The 24,691-nt window shown below is 40.4% G+C and overlaps 1 protein-coding gene and 1 non-coding gene across 2 annotated transcripts in view; one reads left to right on the forward strand and one right to left on the reverse strand.

Annotated features, from left to right (window-relative positions):
• Positions 1–1,458: 1,458 nt before the first annotated feature.
• DCDC2 (doublecortin domain containing 2) overlaps positions 1,459–24,691 on the forward strand; it is a 292,326-nt gene continuing 269,093 nt past the window's right edge. Inside the window, exons 1-2 of the mRNA XM_004383992.2 lie at positions 1,459–2,028; positions 5,720–5,774. Coding sequence (XP_004384049.1) covers positions 1,736–2,028; positions 5,720–5,774 — 348 coding nt within the window. The 5' untranslated portion in view covers positions 1,459–1,735. The remainder of the gene's footprint in view (positions 2,029–5,719; positions 5,775–24,691) is intronic.
• Positions 24,348–24,418, reverse strand: TRNAG-UCC (transfer RNA glycine (anticodon UCC)). Its single transcript has one exon. It is a non-coding gene; the product is annotated as a tRNA-Gly (tRNA).

The following is a 24,691-nucleotide window of genomic DNA, read 5'->3' on the forward strand; positions in this document are numbered from 1 at the left end:
TTTATTCATGTATGAGTTAGGAACACCCTGTAATAAAATTTGCACATGACACACGGTAACTAGCTCTTAGGAGGAATAAGGAGAACAATGACAGAGATGAGCTGGAAGATTTCATCTCTTTTTAGAGAACTTTCCTGTTCCCACAATGTGTATGTCCTAGACTGGAATGGACAGAACACTTCTTTACTGATTTCTTATTATTCTCAAAGCTCCTTTCCCCATGTAGCCCCATATACCCACCTATTCGCACACAAACAGCACGGATGTGGGCTCTTGGGCACTGAACAACCAGCTAGCTGTTTAGCCTTGTTGTTGCTCTCCAGCTGGCTGGCTCATGGCGACCCTACGTATAACAGAGGGAAATACTGGAAGTGCTGCCTGGTCCTGCACCATCTTCATGATGGTTGATATGTTTTAGCTCATTAACTTTCTTGAAGACAGTGAAAAACCCTTTTCCCAGCCGAGCTAGGCACATAGAAGGCACTCTAAACATTGTAGCTTATCCTCTTCTATCGATCTATCCCCAAATCCTAGAACAGAGCCTGACACACAGTAGGCGGCTGTTAACTGAATGAGCGAAAGATAGTGCCACCCAGGCTCCCTTTTCATCCCCAACCTCTCACTCCTTTTGCGCCTCTGCCTGAAGCAGCCAGCAAAGTCCAAGGGACGCAGGCGCGCGCCAGGCCTACTCTACGGACTCGACTCTCCGCGCGCTGCTGCAGTTGCTATGGAAACGGCGGGAAATAACAACTCCGTTTCTGCGGGGTGAAGTAGGCCCGCAGAGGTAAAGGCAGCCGGAGGAACAGCCGGAGCGAGGTGCGGCTGCCGCCGAGTTCACTCGGGTGCCAGCCAAGCTGCAGTGCGGCGCCCCAGCCCTGTGACCCGCGCGGCGCCCTCTGCCAAGCCCAGCAAGTGCCCTCCCCACCTTCCTCCCCACTAGTCCTTGAGTGTCGGTAGGTACCAGCTCGGCGGGCGCCTCCCCGGAGACCCCCCCCTCAGACACGTCGGAGACCCCACCACCTGCCCACCCCCCGTACTCCTCCCCCGGACCCCAGTGTGCGCCGTTGCTCGCCGGGTTCAAATGATGCCTTCGGGAGCTACGCCACCCCGCGGCGGCGGTCATCCGGGGAGGGGGAGAGAGTGTAGAGGTCGAGTCCGCGTCTCTGTCTCTCACTGCACCTTAGGCATTTATTTTTTGAATCGGCAAAGAAAAAAACTGACCAATTCCAACCAGGATCTTAATTGCTCTAACCTGGGCTCAAAGAGTAGAGATTGAGGGTTAAGGAAGCAAGGAGAGAAAAGAAAAAAGTAACACAAGTATGACGTTAGAAATTGGGTTGGTTTCATCGTATTTATAATTCGCCACCCCTCCCCCGTCCCTTCTTCCCTATCTCGGCCTGCCTGTTTTAAGCCCCTCACGTGGCTCTTGTCCTGAGGTTATACACCTTGATTCTGCCCGTAGCAAGTGTAACAGGTGTCGTACGCGCATCGTTAGCGCTGATTGGTTGTGCCGACTAAGGTGAAATACTTGAACTTCTACCGTGAGCCCTGCAGTCTGCAGGGTCTCAGCGGGCTGGACTCCAGGGCACGGCAGTTACTTCTCTCTTACTTTTGGGTTTGTCTCTTGCCCATTAGTTTTAGGAATCGATCCCGCGCTGTGTGTGCGGTGAGACAGTTGGGACAGCAGAGGTGCCTCCCTTGGAGCAGCGAGCCGCGGCGGCGTCCAGCGGGTAAGATGAGCGGCACCAGCGCCAGGTCCAACCACCTATCTCAGCCGGTAGTGAAGAGCGTGCTGGTGTACCGCAACGGGGACCCGTTCTTCGCGGGGCGCCGCGTCGTCATCCATGAGAAGAAGGTGTCTAGCTTTGATGTCTTCCTGAAGGAGGTGACGGGTGGCGTTCAGGCGCCCTTTGGGGCCGTCAGGAACATCTACACCCCGCGGTCCGGCCACCGCATCCGGAAGCTAGACCAGATTCAGAGCGGGGGCAACTACGTGGCCGGGGGCCAGGAAGCCTTCAAGAAACTCAAGTGAGTTCGTCTGCCCCCACCGCCCACAATTTCAGGGTGCGTTAAGGTGTTTGATGAGAAGTGAATGACGCCCTTCTGCAACACACACCCTCTCAATGAGCTGAAGGGCTGTGCTGCAAGGTTTGATGCCTCTCAAAGCCCAGTTGCAGTTGGGCGTAGCGGTTCAAAATGTGAATGCAGAAGAATTTCACTTGGCTAGCAGTAGGAACAGACTTAGAATTTGTGTATAAACAACACGAATCTTAAAGTATTCATGCAAGGGATACTTTAAAAGAACATCTGATACTTTAGCATATTGTGTTCTGCTTTGATTTTTTCCACTTTTTCCCCCTTTTCTTTGAAATTATCTTTTAGTTCAAGCAAAGATTTTTTAAAAATCACTCTTACTGAGAGTATTAGATAACATATTGTCGTGAGAGGAGAAAACCATGGAGAACTGACCATGCCCCACTTTTTGGTGCTTTCTCCCAGGCCTGCATGTTTTCACAACTGGTATAGTACTTGGAAAACTTGATTGCGCTTACTGTGTCTACATGTCTGTCTCCAGGTACCTGTTAGACCCTCAAGCGCAAGGGTGGGTTATGAACAGGACATGGCTCCTTGTCCTGAGGAGCTTACAAGCTAACGGGACAGAGAATACACAAACACCCATCATTTTAATGCCAAGTAGAAAAGGATAAATGTAATCAGAAAAACAGTTAAAGTTACGTGAGAGTTGAGAGAGATTGTTTCTGAGAACGATGGACGTTAAAGGACAGGTTGAATTTTATATCCTGTATTTTTTCACGACTTTATTGAGATATATTTCACATAGCATAAAATTTACCCATTTTAGTATATTCACAGAGTTCTGCAACTATCAGCACAATCTAATTTTAGAACATTTTCAGCATCCCAAAAAGAATCCTGTACTAATTTGTAGTTATAATTCTATTTCCTCCCACCCCCCAGCTCTAGGCAACCACTTATCTATTTCTGTCTCTATAGATTTGTCTCTTCTGGACATTTCACATAAATGGAATCATACAATATGTGGTCTTTTTGGCTAGCTTTTTTTCACTTAGCACAATGTTTTCAAGGTTCATCCATGTTGTAGCGTGTATCGGTACGCCATTCTTTTTATTGCCAAATAGTGTTTCATGATATTGATATACCACATTTTGTTTATCCATTCATCATTTGTTGGATATATGTGTTGTTTCACTTTTTGGCTATTAGGAATAATGAATGCTGCTATGAACATTCATGTACAAGTTTTTGTGTGGACATGTTTTCATTTCTCTTGGGTAGATACCTAGCAGTGGAATTACTGAAACGTGATAACTCCATATTCCATAGTTTTTTAATACAATATTTTATTACATTATATTTAGCTCAGGCATTAGAGTAGCAAAATACAGCCTTACCATAAACTGTATGCTTATGAATTATTTTTAATCAGCTAGATTTTTCCAAATACCACTAAAGTTGCCTAAAATCCTTCTTTTCCTATGTTTGTTTAAATTGAGTTCTAATGTTCTGCCTTTTGTTACACAAGACATTCTTTTTATGGGAGATGAGGGATACCTTTGGGTTTATTTTTCCCTTCCCTGAAGCCTCCCCTTAAGGGTGCCTTTTCTACCTTAGTAGAAAAGAACTAAATTAAACTTGTGTCCTTTAAAGAAACTCACAACTTAGAAGACTGGAGACTAAGCTGTTTATTAGCTCTGTATCTTTGGGCAAGTCACTTGACTCAGCTGATCAGTTTCCTAACAGAAAAGAAACAGAATCATTCCTACCTCACAAGCTTGTTGTGAAAAGTAAATGCTATGGATATGAGTGTGTTTTGTAAATGCAAAAGTGTTACCTATATGTAAGGTATCTCTGTGTCCAATTGCTTTCATCACACACTTTATTTTTCATTGAATACTTTCCATATCAAACCATTTTCATGGCAATAGAAATCTGATCCAGAATCTATTAACAGCTGAAAATTGTAGAAGCACTTTGGTAATTTATATTCTCCTTTGTTTATTTGGCATCACCAACTCAAAGACAAATAGAAAGTGCACTTCAGTCTTGGCTTTCAGTGTATATGAGAACTCACCCTTCATATGTACGAGATTTGCAGGGTTACTTTTGCTGTTAGTTCACAGCAAAGTTTGTTATAACAGTGTCTGTGGTCGTTAGCTTTCTGTGTTGATAGATGAATAGTTTATTTTATTTGTGTTAAAGTAGTATATCTATGGTTATAACGATAGAAGCCAAGGGAATTTAAAGGCCAAATATATTTGAAGCTTAGTGCTTGTAAGTTTATGTAACAAATGAAGCAATTAGCAGAACAAAAGAAAGCCCAAAAGGTATTGAGAGTAATGTGTGTGCTTTCATTGAGACCCTAAATGATGTCGGGGAAGATAACAGTGGAAAAAACATTTTTCAAATGAAAATGATAAACCTCCAGCTAGAATTCTTTTCGCCTAGATTTTTCTAATGTTTTTGAAACTGTAAATATACTTCAGGCAGCTATGAAACCTTTATTTTATAGCATAGAATTCTAGAGATTGTTATTTTCCCAAAAAGTTCCGTTATGCATTTTTTGGAAGTTGACTTTACTACATTAATCATGTTGCTCTGAGGTCACTTCCTTGCACATAGAAGTTAGAATGTTTTGGTATTAAGTCAGAAATCAGTCTCTGCAGATTCACAAAAGAGCCATTTTATTGCTAAGACAGAGGGAGTATTTGTACTGCCTCCTGTAAATACTATTGGTGTGGGGGAAATGAGTAATTTCCAAAGGTATTGATTTAGCTCAAACATTCTATCCAAAAAAGCAAGCAACAACAAAACCACATTTCAAAGCCAAAAGCAAAAATTAATTCTAATATAAACTTTTTTTTTGGCAACTTGGCAATTATAGTAGTTGAGGTAAAGGATTATATATTGTATGGATATGCATATGTTAAAATTAATTTCCAGATTTATATTTATTAAAATATTTATTTCATACCTTCCATATATGAAGCAATGAAACACAGTGCAAGGGACCATATAAAACTGGAACCAGATCACAGTAATGAACTTAAAGTTGACTGAAGTATAAAATATAAAGTTTTCAGGTTGTGGTTATGTCACAGTTAATACCTGTAACAAACAGTAATGGAGTAGTAGGGGTCTCCAGAGGTTAACTAGTCTACCCATCTGTTTCTTAGCTAAACCAATACCTAAACCATCTCACATGACTGAGGATTTCTGCGTCATTAAAGTGATTTCATAGGGAAAAAGATTTCCCAGCCTTTTCCAGTTATTACTCTAAAACACTTCCTTAATTTTATTGACTTAAAGTATGTGATTAATGGGGCTGTTAAGCAGCTTAACATGTAAACCACTCTTTATGTCAAATTCATATAAGAATCAGAAAAATAGTATGTATAGTGTGTAGCTATTATGGGGGTAAAATATTCCCTAATAGACGTATGTATTTCTAAGACTTTGATTCCCTTGATGTTTGAAATAGACATGTGTTGGCTCTGCTCGGCGATGCTGAAACCGGTTCTTACTACTATAATTGCTTTTAATTAGTAACTATTGATTTTTACTCTAGGTATAAGTATTTCCTATGACTTGCTTTACTTTTTAATAATTTCAAAAAAAATTTTATGTAACTGACTCAAAAGCTATATAAACAACCCTTATTGTTTTTCTCCCCCCCCAGTTACTTGGACATAGGAGAAACCAAGAAAAGACCAATGGAAGTTGTGAATACGGAGGTAATGCAATGTAAATAATATTTTGAAGGCTCAAATAAATAACAGTGCCAATTTTTTGTTTCTTATGGTGTGTCTTAGAGGTTTGGATACCATTCTAATCCTAAGAGATGAGTTTTCTAGTTTATATAAAAAAAAGTTGCTGTCAAGTGTATTTCTTCGAGGTGCCTCTGGGTAGATTTGAATGCCAACTTTTTGGTTAGCAGCCAAATGCTTAACTGTTCATGCTACTCAGGGACTCCTATGTGAGTCAGAGAAAAACTGTTTTTACAGGATTTTCAATGGCTGATTTTTCCAAAGCAGATTGCCAGGCCTTTATTCTGTGGTTCTTCTGGGTGGACTTGAACCTCCAACCTTTTGGTTAGCAGTAGAGTGCGTTAACTGTTTGCACCACCCAGGGACTCCTAATTTATATAAATGGGATATATATACACACACATATATACACAACAACAATACATATATACATACATACGTATATATATGTATATATATGTGTGTGTGTGTGTATATATAAATTTATATAAACTAAAGAATATGTCCTACAGAATACCTGAAAATTCTACCAGGGTTTCAGAAGCTACGTGGAATGTGGTATCCTGAATATCTATTTTACAAGACTTATTTCCAAGGGAAATAAGGAGCCCTGGTGGTGCAGTGGTTAAGAACTTGGCTGCTAACCAAGAGGTTGGCAGTTTGAATCCACCAGCTGCTCCTTGGAAACCCTGTGGGGCAGTTCTACTCTGCCCTAGAGGGTCTCTATGACTTGAAATTGGCTCAACGGCAATGAGTTTGGTTTGTTTGGGTTTTTTTAGCTTATATAAATGGGACATTATACGTTTTAAAGTAAAGATCACCATTTACTTGGATCAGTATCAGAAGTGGAGAGACTGAGTAGATGTCCTAAGATATATAGGATTAGACCTCAGCATGTTCTTAGTGTTCCATTTTCTAGCTATGTGGTCTCTGGTTGCGATCCATAGAAATTTTCCCTGTCAAGGGGAAAAAGATATTGAGCATTATCCACATCTTTACAAAAACTACATCCCCTGTGCTAACTTGCTTTTGCGAGCCCAGTTTTTGAAACAGTCTGGATCATCTTGGCTGCCCCCTGAGTCTTCCAAAGGAGACATGAGGATGCCATGTTGGACTTTAGGTGACACGCAGGAAAAGACACCTCCATTCTAACTTGCACTGAAGTTCACTTGAGCATAGTCAGCAAAAACTTGCACAATGATTGGAAATGAGTCTTGTGAAATAGATGTTCAGGACCCTACATCCCGCATAGTTCCTGAAACTCTAGTGGAGTTTTCAGGTAATCTGTAGGACATATTCCTTATTGTGTGGATGATGATTAAAAACAAAGTTAAATGTCCCAGTGAGACAGAAGGAAAATTATAGTTAGACCCAGACCGGGACTCTGTTTACCAGCCCAGACTGCCATGCTCCCCAGTTGAATCCCTCATAAACTAGTGGTTTCAATGAGAGTGCTCTGTCAGTAAGACATGACTAACAGAAAAAATAGTCTTTCTCATTTGTTGTCTGCTTCCCAGATGGACTCGCCTAAACTCTTACCACTTTCTCTTACATCACGTTTATGCCCAGCAGGACCACATAGGTCCCTCTACAACAAAACCACATAAGAAAAATTTCTAATTGTGCAGTATTTGAAGAATGTGAGGTTAAATTCATTATTCAAATTATTTGTGGGAGGAGGTTCTATCCTAGACACTATTTAAAATAGTTAATATTCTTGTTTGCATTTTTGAATTTCAGTGTGTGTCAAATTGTTTACAAAAGTGATGGACTTAATAACTTCGGACAAAGGTATAAATCTTTTAGGTTGTGTTTATACGTTAAGTTATAAAAAAGGACAGGTTAGTGAATTAGTAACAAAGGGCTAATTAGTGAATGGATACAACACGGTTTGAAGGAATTACAACTGGTTGAAGTAGGCTACCTTGCATGAAATTGGTGACTGGATTTTTGCAATGGCATTTGAAATGTGTGAATTTCTAAAAAATGTGAGCACAGTAAATATATTTTTTCTGGGTCCTAATGTTTTTGATGAAGACATTGTGTATGGCACGGTGCAACAGATGTGCAATAAATTTGTCAAACACACTTTTTTTCCTTAAAAGTTTATCTTTAACAATGGAAGCATTCATGAGGACATTAATGAATTAAATTTGCTAATTGTTCTTCGACTTTAGGGATAGTAGCCATTATTTTCTCTTTATTCTGAACCTACACACGAACCACACAGACTAGGCTGTCACTTATGAATGCACATCTGACATGTGAAAAACTCACCCCTATTCTCCAGATAGGAAGCCATGAGTGGTGTGATGGATTAAGCGCTCAGCTTTTAACTGAAAAGTTGGTGGTTTGAAGCCACCCAGAATCGTTTGGAAAGAAAGGCCTGGCTATCTGCTTCCAAAAGATTGCAACCATTGAAAACCCTGTGGAGCACAGTTATACTCTAAAACACATGGGGTTGCCATGAGTTGGAGTCAACTCCAGTTGCAACTAGTTTGTTTCTTTGCTTCTCCCTTTTTCTTTCATTTTATTGCACAGATCCTTCTGTATATTTCTTCTCAGTCCTTCCCAACAAAGCCTTCCAAAGTGGGTGAAAAGAAAGAAGTAGAGGATGTTTTGGAAGGAGATGGGAGGAGGTGGTGGGAAACTGTCCATGCACTTCAACCTTCCCTGCCGCCCCCAAATCCCTCTTGCTCCCTGCAGTTCTTTCTCCGGCTTTCGTCTTTCGTCCTCCCTTGCTTTTACTCCCAGTGTAAACATGCAATGTATTCACTTCCCTCAGTTAGCATTCCCAGTCTTGATCTTCAACACAGAGACCCTCCTCCCCAAAGGTCATATCATGGTCCCCATTCCCAGACTTGCTTTGAGTGAGGAGAGTCCCTACTGTCATTGCCAGAAAGGGAGGTTTTTGAGTTCCTGTCATCCCAAAAGGAAGCTCTGAATGCATTTTTCCCTTAGAAATTTCACTTTAACTGTTGATCCTTCAGTATTATTACTGCACTGTTTTAGGCAGACCACAATTTAAAAAGGTTTTTGTGGGCTGAGCTGAGATCCTAACTATTGCTGGTTAATTGTTAACAAGGGGAAACACCGTTCTTTTTTACACAACTGATTTACAGTCGAGGTTTTTGAATTCAACAAGTTTAAGCTAGAGGACCCTCTCTATGCTCAGAATTTGAGGACAGAGTTGATAGATGCTGGCTTTTCACACACACACACACACACACACACACACACACTCAAATACAGACTTTTTTTCTTTAAGGTGGTGATTTCCTTTCAACATTGGTATCTACTGAGAAAAGTTTGTACTATTGTTGCAGTCTTTCGGTTTTACAAGTACTATTATTGACAGGGGAGCCCTGGTGACGCAGTGATTAAGAGCTCAGGCTGCTAACCGAAAGGTTGGCAGTTCGAATCCAGCAGCTGTTCCTTGGAAACCCAACGGGGAAGTTCTGCTCTGTCCTGCAGGGTTGCTATGAGTCAGAATGGACTCGAAGGCAACTGGTTTATTATTGACAGGCATTCTTTGGAGTATGATAGCATGTAAGGGGAGAACATCACAGAATTAATTTTAAAGTGGGTTTGAACATGAATACACAGAAACAGAGGATTTAGAGTTTTCAAGGAGGAAGTTTCAGTGCAGTAAAGTTCTAGTGCACTAAAAAATGTTTATTCAGAGATATGTCCATATAAAAGTTGAGTAAAATTACTTATTCACCAGAACTGGGTACATTTCCCTCAAATTTGAGGCAATTTCATACTGTTTGAGTTTTCAGTAATGGGACTGTATAATAAAAGCCACCACACCGGTATGCATGATTCATTTTCCTAATTGCTCAAAGCATATTAATCCTAGTTATTCCCAGTACATTTTACTCTAGAAGGATCTCTGTGGTTTGATGGGGTTATACAGAATGTGTAACACCGGGTCCTGCCATTGTGGCTAGGCTTTCATTACGTGCTGGGAGATCTCTCCTGTGACTGCTGGGAGTTAGAGGCATTCCTTCCTTTTTCCCAGATCACCTTCACCTAAATCCATGATACAATCTGGTTGCACCTTTGTTGTTGTTGTTGTTAGTTGCTATGGAGTTGGCTCCAACTCATGGTGACCCCATGCACAACATAACAAAATGTGGTCCAGCCCTGTGCCATCTTCACAATTGTTGGTATACTCCAGTTTATTGTTACAGCCACTGTGTATTTTGAGTTCCTTCTAATCTAGGCGGCTCATTTTCCATCACTATATCAGACAATATTCTGTTGTGATCCATAGAGTTTTCATTTGCTCATTTTTGGAAGAAGATCTCCAGCCTTTTCTTTTTAGTCTGTCTTAGTTTGAAGCTGTGCTGAAACCTGTTCCCCATGGGTGACCCTACTGGAATTTGACATACCATTGGCATAGCTTCCAGCATCATAGCAACACGCAGCCACTACAGTATGATGAACTGCCAGGTGGCGGGGGGTATTGCACTTTAGATAGTCAATAATTCAGAATGGATGGCATTCAATTTCTGACTACAGGTCACAGTAACTAAAATATGCACATCACCTTGACATTTGACATTCTTTTGTGGTGCATGTCACTACTTTTATGTTTCATGAGGCTCCTGTTTGAAGAAACATTGGAAAAACAGCCAGTCCTGTTCCTTTTCCTTTTCTACTGCACTGTGATCAGGGCAGAGAAAGGCAGTAATGTAATGGGCCTCTCCCACGAACCCAAAAGAAGCACATGATCTTATCTGGCTACCACTCTGGGTGGCAGAAGGAAAGGAGAGGAAGAAAAATAAAGAGAGGAAAGAAAAAAGAGGGAGGAATAAGAAGAATGAAAGGTTAACTCTGTAGTGATTTGCACTTGCTTCAAAGTAAGAGGCAGAGTTGCCAGCTCAGAGCAGTCTTCCCCTTGCTTCATTATATGCAAGTCCTGGATTCACTAATGTCTAGATAAAGAGAGGGGACAGTGGTAGTTAAGTGGTAGAATTCTCACCTTCCATGCTGGAGACCTGGGTTTGATTCCCAACCAATGCATCTCATGTACAGCCACCACGCAGCTGTCACTGGAGGCTTGTGTGTTGCTGTGATGCTGAACAGGTTTCAGTGAAGCTTCCAGATTAAGATGTACTAAGAAGAAAGACCTGGTGATCTACTTCTAAAAGTCAACCAATGAAAACCCTATGGATCTCAACGATCTTATCTGCAGCCAATGGGGATGGCGGGCACAGGACTGGGCAGTGTTTTATTCCAGTGTGCTTGGGGTCACCATGAGTCAGGGGCTCACTTGAGGGCAGCTAACAACAAACAAGATAAAGAGAGCTTCTAGGCTTCGCTCATGCTCTTGCCTCTGCTCTTTAGTCACTTTGTATAGTTATGGTTTTGTCTTTCTTCCCCATTTTGCCTACATCAGTGGTGGTTTTAATTAAGATGATTTCCACAAGTTCTGACCCTGACTCCCTATTTGTGCCTTCCCTGTCTCTCATGTAGTATCCTTGGTGGCACAATGATTAAGAGCTCAGCTGCTGACTGAGAGGTCAGCAGTTTGAACCCACCTAAGGAGAAAGACCTGGCAATCTGTTCTCATAAAGATTACAGACTAGGAAACCCTATGGGGCAGTTCTACTCCATCCTGTACGGCTACTATGAGTCAGAATTGACTCGAGGATACACAGCAACAATAGTCTCTCTTTGTTTCCTCCTCTCCCTCTTCTCAGCCCAGTTTCAGATCTCATTCTAGGCTTCCATGTTCCAAGTCGATTTACCAGGTTCTTGATTCCTTAACTTAAGCAGTTGTGGGAGTCTTGTCCTCACGTAGTGAAGGTCTCTGAGTCTGAATGTGTGGATGCCCTTTCTCTCCCTTGCCAGCCCGCACTGCTTGTAGTGGATGGGATTTCTGCTTTCTTTCTTCTTGTTTTCTACGTTATCTGTTTTACTTTCACATGACTCAACACCTCTACTGTGTAGTGCACTGAGCAGAGTGCTTGGGAGCAAAAACGAACAAGACACACACCTCCAGGAATTTGTGCTGTCATTAGTTGCAATCGAGTTGAATTGGCTTCGACTCTTGATGACCCCACGTATACCAGAATGCAATGTTGACCCGTCCTGCGGCATCTTCGTGATTGCTGGTATCTTCAAGTCCATTTTTGCAGCTATTGTGTATGTCGGTCCATCTCATAGAGGGTTTCCCTCACTTTTGCTGAGCAGGAATTTATATAGTCTTGCTAAAAAGACAGATATATGAACATCTAAAGTGCCAAATAATAAGTGATCCAATTTAGTAGCTGTAGTTTGCAAAAGCTGTTTATTTCAAGTGCTTCTCACTTTATCACCTTGCAACAAGCCATTTGCGGAATCCTCCAAAGGAAAGATCCCTTCTGCTTTGTTCTAGAGTTGAACTTCACAACCCTGCTCTATGTCTCATTTGTGTGGTGAGTCCTCCAAATAATGACATTCTTATATAGTTATTTAGAGACAAACTGTTTTACTGTGTAAGGGTGTTTGGTACACATCATATGTAGAGAAGAAGGGCAGACAGCTTGGCTGTGGCCCGCTTATGATGTGCTGGGAACCATGCTAGGCACGAGGCATACAATGAATACTTCACAGCTGTTGCTGTTTAGGAGTTTAGAGTCTAAAGGAGAAGACAGAGAAGTAAACCAGCTGTTATTATCCAGTAGCATAGGTACCAGGCTAGAGGTGTACTCAGAGGGCTGGGGAAGTGTGATGACAGGGGATTAGGGTGGTGAGTCAGCCAGTTTGAAATAGTTTTAAATATAATAGAAACCTTTATTTTTGACCCATTCCTCTTGCTTTAAACTTTTGAGATATGCTTTTCTACAACTTACAATCCATTTATTTAGCTATTTCTTGAGGAAATCAGTTTTCACACGTGTCTCCTGCCAGCTTGTTTGACTTCTTCTACAGTTCTTTTTTTTTTTTTCTATTAAGGAGCATGACTTATTCCAGTGTCTCAGTCACATCTTTTCCCAAATCACATTTCTCAGTGTATAGCCAACTCTCCATATTTCCATCTTTCTACTTTATGTGTATTGTTTTGATGTTGTCAGCCAATTTGTGGTTTTTGTTTTACAAATAAAATACAATTCAAACCTATATTTTCATGGACTATTTAGAATAGTGGTCCTTGCAGATATGCAGACTCTGTGCCACATTTGTAATCACTAATAACCAAAAAAACTGCATGAATTGTGTGGAATATGAAAAGCTGCAGTGGGAAGAACATTGGTTTAGGAATTATTAGTATTATGTATTAATTAATTTGGACTTATTCAATAAATACCAATAACCAACTCAACAAATCTAGCTTCCTCTTGCTATTTAAGTCTTACCATTTATGTCTCAGTGTAATCCATAGATAGTTAAAGTGATGTAATAAACTATTGCAAAAAGGAATGTACTATTGCAATAAAGAAGATTGGAGAGGTATTATTTAATACATATCTGTGAAAGAGTCAAACCTGCCTCAGGCAGAAGGGATGAAAATCAACTTAATTAATCAGCCATTAATCAGGCTGGAAGGACAGACACAGGCAAAGCTAACTGCAAAAACAAAAACAAACTCATTGCAGTCAATTTCAATTCACTGTGACCCCACATGTTATAGAATAGAACTGTTTCATAAAGTTTTCTTGCCTGTAATCTTTGTGGAAGCAGATCACCAGGCCTTTCTACTGTGGATCCTCTGGTGGTTCAAACTGCCAACCTTTAGGTAATAGCCAATGGCAAACTGCTTGCACCACGTGGACCTGAAGCCAGCTGCATAGTTAGCAGTAAACATTTTTCCTCCCAGGGTCATGCAGCAAGTGTAAATGCCATAAGGGCTCCCCCTTAGAGTAATTTCTGCTTTCTTACCACTGACATTCCCAGACTTGCTTTGCAATTTCCATCCATTCCTGGGGATTTAATTGCTTGATTGTCACTTTATAACAATCCCCAGTTAATCTCCACTTCTCCTAATCCCAGTTCAAAAATAGTGTCTAAGAACTTCTTGAGACCAGAACCCTGAGATACTCTTTAAACCTTAAACTGAACTTAACCCTTGAGGTCACCTTTTTGCTAAATAACAGATTGGCTCATAAAATAAAGAATATCACCTTTTGAGTAATGAGCTCCTTTAAAAAATCATCTATATGAGACCAAATGGTCAAAAATTACTCTAAAGCAAAGATGAGAGGGTAATGGGGCAGGAAAACTAGAGTACTGGAAATGGTACAACCAGAATGAAATGAATGAGAATGATGACACATTGTGAAACATGTAACCAAGATCATAGAATAATTTCTGCACAAATTGTTAAATGGGAGCCTAAATACTGTGTAAACTTTCACAATAAGCACAATTAAAAAACAAAACAAAACAAAAAAAACAACCAACCCAGAACTGATCCACGCTTCCCTTAGATCCTCCTCAGAATCCTTCAATGAGAACCTGAACCTTTCAAAAGCTGCTTCCCTCCTCCCTCTTTTCCAGTGTCATTCTGTGGTCTCTCCGAGTGCCCATCCTTGCTACACCAGGTCAATAAATCTGATTTTATCAGACTGCAGGGTTGTCCCTGGTGGTTTTTACCTGCATCAGAATTGTCTATTAGAGTCTAAGCCTCCAGACAGCCTGTTAATTCTGAATAGAAGCTAGCATTAGTGGACTGATAATAATTTCAATTCTTTATAGTTTTGAATATTTCTTCTCAGTTAAGGTAGAAGTAATTTGCCCATGCATACCTGATTTTTCTGCATTTTATATGTGGGTGAGATGTCTCAAATAACTTAAAAGTCTTAAAAGTTTTCATAAACCAGTTGCTGTTCAGTTGACTCCAACTCATAGAGACCCGTGTGTCAGAGCAGAGCTGTGCTCTGTAGGGTTTTCAATGGTAAATTTTTTGGAAATAGATCACCAGGCCTTTCTTCCAAGGCACTTCTGGATTTTGTTTCAGGGCTTAAAATAAGTTGTGGTTAAATCTTTGTGATATACACGTATTGTCTCTCCAGTATAATTTGGAGCTGTAGTAGATGAATGCTATTCATTCAACAAGGATTTATTGTTGCCTACTATGTGCCAGGCATTGTGCTTGTCAGCAGGGAACCAAACAAACATGACCTCTGTCTTTGTGGAGTTTACTAATCTTTAGCCTTTCTTGCCTGGTGTACCTTAATTTTAACTCTACCAACATTGGTCTTTGTTGCAGACATTGGTGTAAGACAGATTTCTTTGGTTCAAGAACTATATTTTGGGAGCTAGCTAAGTAGTTTTTTGAACTTTATTATTGATAATGGGCCAGAGGGATAATGGTGCTGATTCTCCAGGAGTAGTAAACATCTAATTCCTGGAACATTAGTTCCTCTTTCCTGGAGTTATAAATACCTATGATACTAATTGTAACATGAATAACAGCTAGAGTTGTCCTCCTCCTTCTGGTCAGGATAAGATTTGTCTGAATCTTCATTCCATAGCCTTTGGAATGTCCACCATTCTTCCCAAGATTTCTGTGAATTTTTGCAGGGGTTATTATCCCATGCTCTCCTCTTCTTCTGACTTTCTGCTTCCAAAGTATTGTTGAGTTTATGGACTGACTGATTGTCCCCTTGAAAGTTGTTTCTGTTTAAGACCCCATCTTAGTCTCTAGTGCTGCTGTAACAGAAATACCGCAAGTGGCTGGCTTTAAAGAACAGAAACTTATTTTCTCACAGTTCTGGAGGCTAAAAGTTTGAAACAGAGTCTTGGCTGTGTTGATTCCTTCCTTGTCGGTAGCCCTGGGCTTTCCTTGGTTCCTTGGCTTGTAGAGAATCCTCCCATGGTGTCTGTCTTCCCCAGTTTGTGCTTGTCTCTCCGTCTAATCTGCTTATTTTATAACTCAGAAGTGATTAGGTTTAGGACACATTTTACACTGGTATGGCTTCATTAACATAACAAGGAAACTCCTATTTTAAAACAAGATTACATCCACAGGTGTAGGTATTAGATTTCTGACACATATTTTTTTTTTGGTTGGGGGGGCACACTTCAATTCATAACAGACCCCATCAACCCAGAGGTGAAGTTTTTTCATCTTTGATGTCCACTCAAACACCCCACGCACACAACTTTGTGTGCGGTGAATGAAATTTGCCAATGGTTTGTAGAGATGGAGTAGGCTACGTAGAAGTGCTAACAACTCAAAACTTAACATCAGACTTCCCCATTCTTAAAAATATCTTGGTTTTGTGGGCCAAGTATGTGCTCCAGCCTTTGGCCTTGCTTACTGATCTCCTCTCTCTTCTCTCCCTCCTTGTTCCCTTCTCTGCTCTATCCCCATCCCAAGTTCCTGTTGATTTCTCATACAGAACAACTTAGAACTTCATTTCATTTCCCTGAATCTTGCTAATCTATGTTCTCAGGGTCAGCAGTAAAGATAATTTTCCCCCCCTTTCTTCACATTTATATTTTAAAAAAATGAAGGGTCTGTTTTGGGTTTCTTCTTTCTTTTATTTTCCTTCCTCACCTGCTAGTGGTGGTGCCAGTCTAGAAGAGGGAGGAGAAGATCAGCTCACCATATTCTAAGGAGCCCATGAATAAGTGTACTAGCTATAGTTTGGAGAAGTGCTTGCTGCCTTAAAAAGAAATCTGTGGATTAAAATCTGAAGTAAGACCCAATGACTGTCTTCCAGAGGAGAAAGCCTCTCTGTTGGATAAGCCATCACACTGAATCCTTTTGAACACACTGCCTCATTTCAGGTTTTCATTAATGGATAATTTGGATGAGCTTTGTTTCTTCTTAGTGGGATGGAAAACTGTAAGAGTACCATAAAGAGACACAGCGAAAGGAAGAGAGTTTTTAAAACCTTGGAAATCTGCTTCTGTTTGAAAAGTTTTTGTAAACCTGGGCTGCACTTTGAATGTTCTTAAGGGTTTGAATATCATTATTAAAACCTCAGATTTTAGTTTAATAATTAGGCATAATCGCTAATGAAACATACTATGAGATTTGCTACTTAAAGCCTTTTGGTTAGGAGTGGGATTCTAGACATTAAATCGAGTATAATTATTAACCTTGCTGAGGAAGGCATGGGGTTATGTGGTTTAACTCACTAATCTTTAGCTTGGGAATTCTGGGTTCAAAGGGACACCACTAAATAGTTAAGCTTCTAAATAGTTCTTTATTTCACTCGGGGAAAGCTTTCCAGATTATGCTTCTCATGTTTATTGAAGAATCAAAGAAAATAAAACCCACTTTTGTAAATTCTTCCAACAATAATTGAAGCTTTATTTTTTTTATTTCTGTGCCTTACCCCCACCTCTCCAATGTAACTGCTAAGTAAGAAACATTCTTTTAAGGACAGCCAGTTCCCATCAGTGATCATGGTGATTACAGGGTGTGTATGACCTTGCCAAGGTGCTATGAAGATCAAGTTTTCTGCTAAAGAACAGAAATACTGTCTGTATTTCGTTATTTCTTTCACATTTTCTTGTTTTGACTTTTTTTTGTTTTGGGGTGTGTGTGTGTGTGTGTGTGTGTGTGTGTGTGTGTGTAAGTGAGTATGAGAAAGGGAGAAATGATTATATCAACCTGGAAAATATTGGTCTAATGAAAATTATTCATTAATATTAGTATTCATTAGTATTCATTAATAATCAGCTGTAATTGAAAGTGAAAAGGTTGGTAATGTTAGTTTGACCATTAACATGTATCATGGCATTTGTTCCAAATATCTCACGTTCTCTTTTTGGCATTTAGACATGATTCTAGGAGATTGAATGTCTGTTAAATTGGCAGGAATGTGAATTAGAGCATATATACCCACCCACTGCTGTGGAGTTGATCCCAGCTCGTAGTGACACCATAGGGTTTCCAAGGCTGTAAATCTCTACAAAAGCAGATTGTCACATTATTCTCCCACAAAGCGGCTGGTGGGCTCCTTAGAGCATGTGTGTATATATATAATATATATGTATAATTCATAGTAATAAGCTGTTCCAATCAAAGACAAGGAGCCCTGGTGGTGCAGCGGTTAAAGCAATTGATTGCTAACCGAAAGGTTGGCAGTTTGAAACCACCAGCGGCTCTGCGGGAGAAAGATGTGGCAGTCTGCTTCCATAAAGATTACAGCCTTGGAAACCCTATGGGGAAGTTCTGTTCTGTCTTATTGGGTCACTATGAGTTGAAATTGACTTGACAGCAATGGGTTGGTTGGTCGATATAATAAAATAGTTAAATTAGTAACTAAATATGTACATTTTAAAATACCTTTTAATTCAAGTATCAAACTATTCTCACTAAAAAAAAAAAATTAAGTTTCTACTAAATTAATGTCCTTTTGGCAACTAAGAAAAACATCCATGGAACAGGGAAGAACTTCTTGCTCTTACACTGCATGGGGCTCAGAAATAGATAAGATGAAATTTTAGGAGTACGTAGTATGATTTGAAATTTTGCCAAGGTATACCAAGCTATTGGTTGATTTGTTGTCATTAGTTGCCGTTGAGTTGATTCTGACTATACCTGGGAACTGCTAGAAAACCAATACTGACATTCATATTTTAAGATAATTGTTGTAGTTAGGTGTGATCGAGTTGATTCTGACTCATAGCAACCCCATGTGACAGAGTAGAACTGCCCCATAGGGGTTTCTTGGCTGTAATCTTTACAGAAGCAGATCACCAGGTCTTTCTCCTGCAAAGCCACTGGGTAGGTTCAAACCGCCAATCTTTCAGTTACCAGCCAAGCGCAAACCGTTTGTGCCAAGTTGTTAGAATGAACGTACTGAATTTTCTGGTGAAGTCAGAGGAGCAGTCAGGATGGAATGTGATTATTTCCATATTGTAGGAATAATGGGAAAATAAGACTAAATGAATAGCAAAGTACACCCAAAGAAGACAAATAAATTATGCCCAACCATTTACTGAATGCTGCTCATGTACAGTTTCACATTCTGTCAAGAATATTTATTGAGAGCTTGCTGAATGACAGGCAGTGGGCTAGATTCTAGCTATATAGATATAAAAAAGACACTTACTATGCATCAATCAGAAATTACAACAAGGTAATTGTTGCTGTAGGACTCTGGAAACAGTTTTACAAAGTAAGATACATGAAAAGAATAAAAAGATTGGAAAGTTATACCAGAGGTGTGATGGTTAAGGTTGTTTGTCAACTTAGCTGGGCCATGATTCTCAGTGGTTTGGCAGTTATGATGTAGTTTGGCAGTCATATGATGTTGTGATCACTTCCATGATGAGATTTGATATAATGTGATCATCTCCATGATGGGATCTGCTGTGAGTAGCCAGTTAGTTGAAAAGGAGTTTCCTTGGGCATGTGGCCTGCATTGAATATAAGTGGACATTCTGGCAGGGCTCATGGGCTTTTGCTTGCTCTGGATCCTGTAGCTGGCTCCTGTTTGTCTGACCTCCAGTTCTTGGGACTTGAGCTAGCATCTTATCTGTGGTCTTGCCTGCGATCTTGGGATGCATCAATCTTTTCAGCATGTGAGCAAGAGACCTGCTGTCTGACCTTGGGTTCTCCAGCCCCTGCGGCTACATGAATCAGGAGAAGCCTCTATCCTGACCCACGGACTTGGAATGTTCCAGCCTCTACAACCGCGTGAGCCATTTCCTTGATACAAATCTCTCTCTCTATATATTTATATGCTTTACTGGTTTTGCTTCTCTAGAGAACCCAGCGTAAGACAAGAGGTTATTAATCCAAGGGAAGAAAATTATTTAGACTCAATTGATAATTGACTTCAGTGCTTACAAAGAATATGGTGAGCCAACAGCCAACATCATCCTAAATGGAGACAGTTTGAAAGCATTCTCCTTGAGAATGGGAACCAGATAAGGATGCCGTTTATCACCACTCTTATTCAACATTGTGCTAGAGGTCCTAGCCAGAGAAATTAAGCTAGAGAAAGAAATAAAGAGCTTCCAAATTGGTAGGGAAGAAGTAAAAGTATCTCTATTTGCAGATGATATGATCTTATACACAGAAAACCCCAGAGAATCCACAAGAAAACTACTGGAACTAATAGAAGATTTTAGCAAAGTATCAGGATACAAGATAAACATACAAAAATCACTTGGATTCCTCTACACCAACAAAGAGAACTTCCCAGAGGAAATCACCAAATCAATATCATTTATAATAGCCCCCAAGAAGATAAAATACTTAGGAATTAATCTAACCAGAGATGTAAAAGACCTATACAATGAAAACTTCAAGACACTACTGCAAGAAACCGAAAGAGACCTGCGTAAGTGGAAAAACATACTTGCTCAGGTACAGGAAGACTCAACATTGTGAAAATGTCAGTTCTACCCAAAATGATCTACAAATACAATGCAATCCCAATCCAAATTCCAACGGCATTTTTTATGAGATGGAGAAACAAATCACCAACTTCATATGGAAAGGGAAGAGGCCCTGGATAAGTAAGGCACTACTCAAGAAGAAGAACAAAGTGGGAGGCCTCACACTGCCTGATTTTAGAACCTATTATACCACCACAGTAGTCAAAACAGCCTGGTACTGGTACAACAACAGATACATAGACCAATGGAACAGAGTTGAGAATCCAGACATAAGTTCATCCACCCGTGAGCAGCTGATATTTGACAAAGGCCCACAGTCTGTTAATTGAGGAAAAGACAGTCTCTTTAACAAATGGTGCTGGCATAACTGGATATTCATCTGCAAAAAAATGAAACAAGACCAATTGTTTACACCATGCACAAAAACTAACTCAAAATGGATCAAAGACCTAAATATAACATTGAAAACAATAAAGATCATGGAAGAAAAAATACGGACAATGCTAGGAGCCCTAATACATGGCATAAATAGAATATGAACCATAAGTAACAATGCACAAGCACCAGAAGAGAGACTAGATAACTGGGAGTTAAATCAAACACTTATGCTCATCAAAAGACTTCACCAAAAGAGTAAAAAGACAACCTACAGACTGGGAAAAAATTTTTGGAGATACTGCAAAACCTCAACAACAAAAAGACAAATAACCCAATTAAAAAATGGGCAAAGGATATGAACAGGCACTTCACCAAAGAAGACATTCAGGCGGCTAACAGACACATGAAGAAATGCTCACGATCATTAGCCATTAGAGAAATGCAAATCAAAACTACAATGAGATACTATCTCACCCCAATAAGGCTAGCATTAATCCAAAAACCACAAAATAATAAATGCTGGAGAGGTTGTGGAGAGAGTGGAACACTTATACACTGCTGGTGGGAATGTAAAATGGTACAACCACTTTGGAAATCGATTTGGCTCTTCCTTAAAAAGCTAGAAATAGAAGTCCCATACAATCCACCAATCCCGCTCCTTGGAATATAGCGTAGAGAAAAGAGAGCTGTCACATGAATAGATACTTGCGCACCCATGTTCATTGCACCATTGTTCACAGTAGCAAAAAGATGGAAACCACCTAGGTGTCCATCAATGGACGAACGGATAAACAAGTTATGGTATATCCACACAGTGGAATACTACACAACTATAAAGAGCAATGATGAATCTGTGAAACATAACATGGAGGAATCTGGAAGGTATTATGCTGAGTGAATTTAGTCAGTCACAAAAGGACAAATATTGTATAAGACCACTATTATAAGAACTCAAGAAAATGTTTAAACAGAGAAGAAAGCATTCTTTGATGGTTACGAGGGTGGGGATGGAGGGAGAGGGGTATTCACTAACTGTATAGAAGACAAGAATTATCTTCAGTGAAGGGGAAGACAGCATACACTACAGGGGAAGTCGGCACAACTGGACTAAACGAAAGCTAAGAAGTTTCCTGAATACAACCAAACATTTCGAGGGACAGAGTAGCAGGGGCAGGGGTCTGGGGACCATGCTTTCAGGGGACATCTAGGTCAATTGGCATAACAGATCTTACTAAGAAAATGTTCTGCATCCTACTTTGGTGAGTGACATCTGGAGTCTTAAAAGCGAGCGAGCGGACATCTAAGATGTATCAGTTGGTCCCAACCCAACTGGAGTAAAGGAGAATGAAGAACACTGAAGTCACAAGGAAAGTATTAGCCCAAGAGACAGAATGGGCCATATAAACCAGAGACTGCATCAGCCTGAGACTAGAAGAACTAGATGGTGCCCGGCTACCACCAATGACTGCCCTGACAGGGAACACAACAGAGAGTCCCTGATGGAACAGGAGAAAAGGGGCAGGGGGTGGGAGGTGGGGTGAGAGCGCAGAACTCAAATTCTAGTAAAAAGACCAGACTTAATGGTCTGACTGAGACTGGAGGAACCCCAGAAAGCATGGCCCCTGGACTCCCTGTAACCCAGAACTAAAACCATTCCCAAGGCCAGCTCTTCAGACAAAGATTAGACTGGACTATGGGACATAAAATGATGCTCGTGAAGAGTGTGCTTCTTAGCTCAAGTAGATACATGGGAGTAAAAAGTCACAAGGAAATGGGCAGCTCCTGTCCGGAGGTGAGATGAGAAGGCTGAGGGGGTCAGGAGCTGGTTGAAAGGACACGGGAAATCAGGGGTGGAAAGGAATAATGTGCTGTCACAGTACAGGGAGAGCAACTAGGGTCACATAACAATGTATGTATAAATTTTTGTATGAGAGACTAACCTGAATTGTAAACTTTCACTTAAAGTATAACAATTAAAAAAAAAAAAAAAGAATATGGTGACCAGCTCTTCTCCATCATCACTGGATAACAAAAAAGAGGGAAACAAAATTCAGCTATGGTGTGAAGGTTAGAGAATTTAGGTCAGACTGAAAGAAGGCTTTTTTGTTTTTTAATTGGTGAAGGTTACTGAACACTTATTGAAAGAGAATATCAGATCTCCTTTTATCTATTTTTTAGTATATTCACAGAGTTGTACAACCATCCTGGAAAACAAAAACAAAAAAAAAACCTACTCATAGCGACCCTGTAGCACATAGTAGAATTGCCCCATAGGGTTTCCAAGGCTGTAAATCTTTACGGAAGCAGACTGCCTCACCTTTCTCCTGTGGAGTGGCTGGTGGGTTTGAACTGCTGACCTTTCTGTTAGCAGCCAAGCATTTTAACCACTCTGCCACTAGGGCTACTGTGTACAACCATCACCAGAATCAATTTTAGAACACTTTTAATTACTTTAGTCTCTGGGTCACACAAATGGCAAAGCTTTCTGCTGGAGTCTACCCAGAGCTGCCTCAGAAGAAAGGCCTGGCCGTCTACTTTTGAGAAATCAGCCATTGAAAACCCTATGGAGCACAGTTTACTCTACACACATTTTGGCACATATGGGGTTGCCATGAGTCAAAATCAACTTGACAACTGTTTTTTATTTTTTAACTGTTAAAAAAAAATACACACACAAAAAATGCATTCTTTTGACTTGCATATATCTGTTATGTGGCAGAGATGACTTGAGGTTGACTTAAGTTTCCAAATGCCCTCTAACCTAAGGTCTTGTGAGTCAGAGTGTGTCAGAGCCTTCCTGGGAAGCATGGAAGGACTACTGCACAGGTTGTCACACTCCTTCATGGAGGAGGCCGTGCGTGGGGGAACACTAGTGACTGGCAGCCATCCATGTTGATACATTCTGTCACAATTTCTCAAGTTTCAGAGAGCTCTTCAATATAAGCATGTGGCACTGTGATTTGCAGGCACTTTCAGTTAGGATAAAAATAATAATAATAATAATAATAAAAAAAGCAACACAATTTGAAACAACCCCATTAAAGTAAAAGGTTTGGAGAGTCATTCCTATTTTGGAGTATGATTATGTATTTAGAACTGAAGGTAGCATAGCACCCTGAACAGATACAGCAACCATCCAAAGAGATGTTTCAAGTTTTTCTACACATTGTATGTCGAGAAAAGAGAACCCAAGACAGTCATGTGTAAATTAGAAGAACAAGGGAGTTGAGACTCAGAGGAATCAGTAGTAAGAAACAAGCATATAAAGTCATCTGTGATGATACAGGTATTTTTGATTAGTTATAGAAACTTGTTAGTTTGTTGTTGTTAGGTGCCTTCGAGTCCATTTTCAACTCATAGCAACCCCATGTGACAGAGCAGAACTGCCCCATAGGGTTTTCTAGGCTGTAATCTTTACAGAAGATTACAGGTCTTTCTCCCTTGCCACCACTGGGTGGGTTCTAACTGACAACTTTTCAGTTAGCAGCCAAGCCTTGTCAATTTAGACAGCTTAAATTTGATTTCTCTTTAATTTAGAACAAAGTGTGTGGGTCTGTAATCTTACATACCAAATTTGTGGGGGATGTATTTTTGGACTGTGGGGAACTTTGTTTCAAGATCCAAAGTAGCACATGTTCTTGTCGTTGGCTGCTGCCAAGTTGGCCTTGACTCGTGGTGACTCCATGCACAACAGCATCTGACCATTGTGATCCATACGGTTTTTATTGGCTGATTTTTGGAAGTAGATCACCAGGCCTTTCTTCCTAGTACATCTTAGTCTGGAAGCTCCACTTAAACCTGTTTAGCATCATAGCAACACTGAAGCCACCAGTGACGGAAGAGTAGTAGCTTCACTTGAGGAACATTGGCCAGGAATCAAACCTAGGTCTCCTGCATGGAAGGCAGGAATTCTACCACTGAACCACCAATGCCTAACACATTGTTGTCAGTTGCCCTTGAGTCGATTCCAACTCATGGCGACCCCATGTGTGCAGAATAGAACTGCTCCATAAGCTTTTCAAGGCTGTTACCTTTTGGAAGAATGCCATGCCTGTCTAACGAGGCACCTCCAGGTGGGTTCGAACCACCAATCTTTTGGCTAGAAGTTGAGCGCTTATCCATTTGTACCACACAGTGACTAAATTCTTGTACTCTTCCAGGTGGGGTAGCAGGTGAAAACACCATGTTTATGAAGCCAAGGACTT

The sequence above is a fragment of the Trichechus manatus genome, unplaced genomic scaffold, assembly GCF_000243295.1.
Source record: "Trichechus manatus latirostris isolate Lorelei unplaced genomic scaffold, TriManLat1.0 scaffold00115, whole genome shotgun sequence".
NCBI lineage: Eukaryota > Metazoa > Chordata > Mammalia > Sirenia > Trichechidae > Trichechus > Trichechus manatus.